Here is a 7,063-nt window from a genome sequence, read left to right as displayed (position 1 = left end):
ACTCTGGAGCCGAAGGGCAGATCCAGCTATGACACAAGCTAGCACTAAAGGAGAAGGCTAATCAAAAAGCATTTCCTTTTAGTCTACCAAGTGAGCAAATCTAAGCACAATCACAAAGCTGAATTTCTCAAGGAGTTTTCATCTACAGTCACATGGCTATAGGAAGATTTATAATCAGCTTGCCTTGAACTTGTAGAATTGCTATGTCAGTGACCGTGGAGATGAGAATTAATATCTTCCATAGTCTAAGGGATCCTAAACAACACCCAATCCAACAGAGTGGGTCAGACTTCCTTAAGTTGCTTTTGCAAAAAGAAACATATCCCTCCTCACCACAACTTCAGAGAAGCGTTATGAAACACATCAAACTTTGGAGATCTCTGAGCAAAGAGACTGAAAGAAACATCAATGAATCTACCTCAAGAAGAAAGCGACTACAAGAAGTGCCTGAAGCTGTCCCATCTGAGTCTTAAACCATTCCCCATCCTTCAAGATATCAATGATGTAGCCTTGAAGCTTTGCATCAAATATTCCATGCATCATGGCTCAAGCCATATACAGCTTCTTGAAGTGGACCACCAAAGATTGTCTTCAATGCAAAAATGGTTTATAGCCGGAGCAAATTTTACTTCAAATTTTTAAGAAAGGCACCAGCAACTGCTCAACGCTTGTTGAAAATAAGTGTAGAACAAGATCTCCTACGAGGCATCAAGGGCTTATGAGGATTTTTTGCGAACTAACCTCCCCTCCTTGCAGCATATGAGGAGGCCTTCACTATTCCCTAGTTTCAACATCAGCAGCAGGCTACGTCAGGAAATGCTCAGCCCATGGCATGCTGCCTAGGACCTAGGTGGCAAAAGATGCCTTGGACACTTGGCAGCCAAAACCCACAAGGCTGTTACAGGGATCCACAGCAAAAGTAGCAGCCACACAGGCGGCCACATCAACCAAGAAGAGTATGGCAGGTAGTTATACTGCCCTGTCAGCAAGTTTGGGTCTGTCAACAACAGAAAACAGGTCACGTGGCAGCCACCATGTCACAGCAAGATTTAGGCAGATCAGGGTATTTATAAGCCAGACCAGGTCCAGTATAGCCACAGACCTGGTCAGGTTTGTTAAAGACAGCTAGGGCAGCCAGTTGGGTGCTGCCATGTGGTGGCAGCAGCCTACGAGGTCCCAGCAGCATGTGGGTCTGTCACGGACCAGCATGGGTCTCTTTAGGCCTTACTCAAAAGTCAAACAAGATTCACCAACACTTGTAACCTCATTTTCAATCCATAGAATAAATATGTTAGAACAGAGGGAAATTGCACATAGAGACACTCTCTGCACAATCCTAACTGAAGCTGATGCAGTTCATTACAGTTCAGTCATACTTCCGTTTAGAGAAAGACTCCTCCAAGCTAGTTGAAAGACACTCCGACTTGAGAGATGGGAGAAAGTTCGTGTCCAAGAACAATACCCATTTCCACCCGCATGGGGAGGACTCCCTCTGAAGCTGTCTTTGAAAATTTTCAAGTCCCTTACTCAGTAGTACTTCAGACATCACACACATTATCAATGATAAATTTCCAAGTGGACGATGCATCCAGTGGTCCATCTGTCATGGCTAAGGATGTATGTGGGACCAGCATTTACAGAGATTGTCGACAATGAAAGCCATTGAGCATAAACAGTTTCTGCTTCAAGCTCAAGAAAGACTGCCAGCCCTTACATTCAAGCACAAAGGCCCCCATGAGGCACCATAGATTGATGAGGTTTTTTTCAGACTATCCTCACCTGCTTGTAGCATATAAGATCACCTTTCCCTATCTACAACTTCAGCCCATGGCATGCTGCCTACGTGGCAGAAGATGCCTTGGACACTTAGTAGTCCACAGGGCTGTTTTAGGTATCCAGCAGCACAAGTAGCAGCCACACAAACTACCATGTGATCCATGGGATAAAGCAACAGCCAAGAAGGGTACAGCAGGTCACCATACTGCCATGTCAGCAAGACTGGGTCTGTCAGCAGTAGAAACAGGCCATGTAGCAGCCACATAAGCCACAAGGTCTGCAACAGAATCCAAAGGCAGATCTGGGTATTTATTGGCCAGAGCAGGTCAGGTATAGCCACAGCCTGATCAGGTACATTCAGGACTGCCAGGCAGCCAGTGGTCCTGCCACATCACACAACAGCCTACTGCACCACGGCAGCAGGCCGCTTCATTATAGTCAGCATGGGTCTGTAAAGAAGCCTTCAGGCTATACTCCAGGTTGTAAAGAAGCCTTCAGACTATATTCCAGGTCAGCCAGGCAGATTCAGAGGCAGTTACAGTTGGCCTGTTCCAGCCTATTAAAAGGGCACAATTTATTATTAGCCAGCCTCAGCAATCAGCCACAGTTTAGCACACACTGCAGCAGAAAGATGTTCAAGCCTCCACAAAGATGGTGAGGAACTAAACAATAGTGCCACCTCTGTAAAGTACCACAGAAAAGGTGATTGCCTCTCTCCACATTTTTCCTTCAGGAAGGATCCCGGCCTTTTACCAACAGTTGTAAACTCTTTTTCATATCAATAGAACACATTGTTCAGGTGAAGGGCCGATTGCTCACATGCATGGTCCACATTCTACAACTTATTACAGTTCAGTCGCACTTCTGCTTGGAAAGAGAGTCCTACAAGCTAGTGAGAGACTAGTGTAGCTCATGTGCCTCTTACCTGTTTCAATGGCTTCAAAAAGTTCCAATCGAATGTAAAACATTGATAAGAGTATACCTGCCATTAAAGGTATTATTGATGTCATTGCAGAAAAAGGGCAAGGGCAAAGGTTTTTCTTTCTTGCCCTGTGTAAGTCCTTTGTAAAGGAAAACAAACAAGACAGGAATCAGGTATTACAAGTGAGCTCAATATCATACAGAAGATCAGTTTTGATTCTGCACATTACTACTGATGTCACACGCATCATCCTCATGATCATCAGACCCAGTGATATTACAATCAAGATTGACAAGGTCATACGACAGATCCATGCATTAGAACTACAGTAACAGTTGATGGCATCGGGTCATCTGGAACCTTAGTCATGCAATGAGAGGCAGTGTGTTGCTGGTTGAATCGCCCACTGAATTCCGTTTCCTTCGCATAGCAAGTTCCACACAAATCATAGCCAATCAAATCAGGACAATCCTGGCACTGGTAGCGTTCACCCATGATAGGGTACATCTGCAAAGGCATGTCCCCATGTAAATCAAACTATGCCAGTAAGTTTATTGTCCAATCTATGCTTGCCTGCATTAATTCAAATATGAATGACAAATTCTCAAATCCTGAGAGCTAACTCACCCCACATCCATCACAGCCAACGTCACAATGAATGTATTGATTCTCAAGGTCTTTCGGATAACCTGAACGTATTCAACGTCATTAGTGATTGATGCAAGAAGAAAAAGTATGTATCTTAGTTGCACCCACATACGCATTTATTTCAAGAGCCAAGGGGATAGGACCTCCTCAGACAAGCCTAAAAAGCTTTATTGCATGCTTACCTGCTTCCTTGACTGTCCCTTCAGCTGGACAGCCAGGAAAAACTTCTGCCTTTCTTTTTGCAACAAATTCTGGGAATGTGCACTCCAAATAATGATGGAGATCCAAGCATACTTTAACAGATCCTTCAGAATGAGCATAGTGACACGAGGGACAGCTGAGAACTCTGTTCAAATTTTCCACGCAAGATTCGCAAAACACTGCAAATATTAGAAGTATGATTCAGAAGACAGAGACGGGGGTCAACACAGGCCAACACAACAAGGACTTGTAAACCATTGAAAGGTGCTGGATGCACAGGACATAAGGAGAATAAAATGGGATATAGAGGAAAGTTCACTAGAGATAAACCCTTGAAGTTCGATCACAAACTTCCAGCCATGTTATATGGTCTGTATGAAGTGGAATAATGCATCTCAACTTACAACATTAGCGACTGATGCACGTCCACAAAAAAAAAGGTAACTCAGCCGTCTAGAAGGCTAAAATTGCAGTCAGACGACCGTACAATCTCACTCAATCCAGAACGTATTAGACAAGGACTTCAACAGAATTAGGACATGTATATTAAACCAAATTTCAAGAACACTGAGGACCTGCCAAGGAGAATGCACACCCAAAAGTGGGAGGATTATAAAGAAAAACCATCAGGTGCAACATGGACAAATTTCTCCATACACACATGCATTTGAAATGATATAGCGGCACATAGACCAACAAAAGGATAAATCCATTACCTTCGCCACAATGCAAAACAACAGGTCGATAGAGGAATCGTTTACAGGATGTACATGAGAAATCTTCCACAGTCAACTCTGTGCAGGTCTGATATTCACAATCTGAACAATTCTCCACATCGAGTTCTTCTTGCGCGCTTTTTCTTAGTGAATTCGCCTGCTCTAGACCCGTACTGGTGGAGGATAACGTGGATAAGGTGTCGACGAAATTTGTTGTCTTATCATGTCCCTCCACTCCGGCAAGCTTGGTTGCATCTGAGGTATCGTCTTTGCAGGGGACTCCTAAAGAAAGAGGAATGCGTGGGGAGAAGACCTGTTTCCTAGCCTCCAATTCTGCAAAAATACAAATGATTGAGACGGTGCTGCTGTAAAACTACGGCCCCAGGGGTATTAATTTGAAGGAGATAGAGACAGCAACAGGCCCGATCCCTTCGTAACGAGCCAAACCAGAGCCTCTGCTAAAACGATACGCTTGGAAAACCTACCTCGGGTCTCCTCAGCTCTGCGACGGTACTCCTTTGGAAACGCCTTGACAAGAAGGAAATGCAGCATCTCACAGATTTTGGGAAAATGAGTAAAGGCCTTTCTACAAACTGGACAATAGGACCAATTCCAGCCATCCATAACGGCATGCGAACACCAGAAACAGAAGACATGACCGCACGCTACAGCAGGATGAACCGGGCGGAAGTTAGATGGCAGTGCAGGGTTTTGCCTCTTTCGGAGACCGCAAAGGGAAAGAAAAGAATTTGGACAAAGCGAAGATTTCGAAGAGGGAAGGACTCACAATAAACGACGGGCTTGTATAACAAATCTCTGCGACAGACAAACATGAGGGTTAGACAGCTTTTCAAGGACGAGAGGAACGAAATTAGACAGATTTTGAAGGACAAAAGATCGTTGCGAGCAGCGAGATGATGCTACTTACAAGCAGACGTTGCATTGGAAAAGCTCGGCAGAATCCGCTGGAGCTTTGGAATCCGACAATGCACAATTTTCCGACATGGCACAATCCGCTGGAGCTTTGGAATCCGACACTGCACAATTTTCCGACATTGCACAATTCTCTGGAGCTTTGGAATCCGACATTTCCAAATGCGAGGAAGGGAGATCTGGCGATGGGGATAACATCTAGAGATTATGAGATAATCACATTATGATAACAAGGTGGCAAAGCCGCATGTCATAGGCCCTCCTACTTTTAAGCCTCCTTACACACCACACCTCCCAAGCCAAAACCCGAGGTTTTATGTCAAGTGCATTGTTAAATTCAGAAAAAAACCTTACAATTTTGAGAGAGCATGGTTTGCGAATTTGTAATTTTGAGGCCATTTTAGTTATATTTCGGTGAAAACCCTCCAGAGTCTTGAAAAAAACCTTGTAAATTTTGAAGTTTAAGGTTTTTATATTGGTTACCAAAAGTGTTTTTGGTGAACGCTGGGATTGGCTATGGACGGCGTGTGTTTACACACCAGCAGGACATAACACAAGGAAAAAGACGCACATTGAGTAACAACCATCTAGATAGCTTGGTGGTCAGAGCTGTGGGAGATTCTATCTTATGTTGTGAGTTCGACTCCTGAAATCTTTTGAAAACATTAATATGTGAACATGTTCTTGAATGTGGAGAGAGAGAGAGAGAGATTTAGATTTTAATACGTTTTTAAAATAAAAACATTTATGGCATTTTTTGATACCAATATTTTTAACGTACTATAAACATACCATAAACATGTCTTGAATGTGGAGAGAGAGAGATAGAGAGAGAGAGAGAGCATGCTAAGGCATTTTTAGATACTAATATTTTTAACGTCTTAGCACAGCATGCCATGCTCTGCTAAGACGTTAAAACCATAGACCCCATGTTTTTAATTTGCTTCAATAATAATTGTTATTTTTTTAATGTTATGAAAACATGTTTTATTGACAGTTGCCCAGTTGAAGTGCCAGCTCTCCCTCCAGCAGACGGAATCTTGCCTCGAGCGGACGGAATCGATCGAGCTCTCCTTGGGAACAAGGCATATCTTTTTTTTAGCATGCTCTCTCTCTCTCTCTCTCTCTCTCTCTCTCTCTCTCTCCACATTCAAGAACATGTTTTTATTGTTTTGAAAACATCTTATGAAAACATTAATATGTGGACATGTTCTTGAATGTGGAGAGAGAGAGAGGGAGAGATTTAGATTTTAATATGTTTTTAAAACAAAAACATTTATGGCATTTTTAGATACTAATATTTTTAACGTCTTTTTTTTAGCATGCTCTCTAGATTTTAATATGTTTTTAAAACAAAAACATTTATGGCATTTTTAGATACTAATATTTTTAACGGCTTTTTTTTAGCATGGTCTCTAGATTTTCGGGGGGAGAGGAGGGGGGGGAGGGATGTATGTTTGACATATTGCCATATCTTTAAAAAAATGCATGAAATGGGCAATAATGATCGACATTTCTTATACTTTATAAGGACAAACCTTCATTAAGAATGTGTTATAATGTAGGGCAATAGGTTAGGGGCTAATGGTGAGAAATAATAAGGTATATTCCTTGAGGCAGTAAATCCCATACGGGCAAGAAGGTGATGGTGAGTAGAGGTGATGGAGAGTTCGAGAGTAGTTGCACCACAAGGAGAAAACAAAAAGAGAAGCATTTATTTCGGGGGGAGAGGAGGGGGGGAGGGATGATTCGTGGGGAAGGTAGTAGGGTTGAAAAGTTTGTTTGTGGCCGTTGATGAGAAAGGCATGATGTAGCTTAGAGAGCAGGTTTGGGTTGTAGGATTAAGAGGGAGAAGGACATTGTTCAG

General features: G+C 42.8%; 1 protein-coding gene across 2 annotated transcripts; it reads right to left on the bottom strand.

The window, feature by feature from the left end:
- Nucleotides 1-2,333: 2,333 nt before the first annotated feature.
- LOC147879847 (E3 ubiquitin-protein ligase PRT1-like) lies at nucleotides 2,334-5,439 on the bottom strand. 2 transcript variants are annotated; one of them, XM_087371885.1, is made up of 7 exons: nucleotides 5,192-5,438; nucleotides 5,051-5,079; nucleotides 4,749-4,928; nucleotides 4,264-4,596; nucleotides 3,529-3,726; nucleotides 3,326-3,387; nucleotides 2,334-3,205 (listed from the first exon to the last, which is right to left on the bottom strand). In XM_087371885.1, the coding sequence occupies exons 1-7, from the start codon at nucleotides 5,392-5,394 to the stop codon at nucleotides 2,996-2,998; spliced, it is 1,215 nt and encodes a 404-aa protein (XP_087228011.1). In that variant the 5' UTR covers nucleotides 5,395-5,438; the 3' UTR covers nucleotides 2,334-2,995. The 2 variants fall into 2 exon arrangements, with proteins under 2 accessions (XP_087228011.1, XP_087228012.1); XM_087371886.1 differs by having other exon boundaries at nucleotides 3,011-3,205; nucleotides 3,529-3,692; nucleotides 5,192-5,439.
- Between the last annotated feature and the right edge of the window lie 1,624 nt (nucleotides 5,440-7,063).

Source organism: Dipteris shenzhenensis, chromosome 33 (genome assembly GCF_047967505.1).
Source record: "Dipteris shenzhenensis isolate YYH24624 ecotype China chromosome 33, Dip_SZ_1.0, whole genome shotgun sequence".
Classification (NCBI taxonomy): Eukaryota; Viridiplantae; Streptophyta; class Polypodiopsida; order Gleicheniales; family Dipteridaceae; genus Dipteris; species Dipteris shenzhenensis.
Note: the sequence above shows the minus strand (reverse complement) of the source record. Positions and strands in the feature narration are given on the sequence as shown.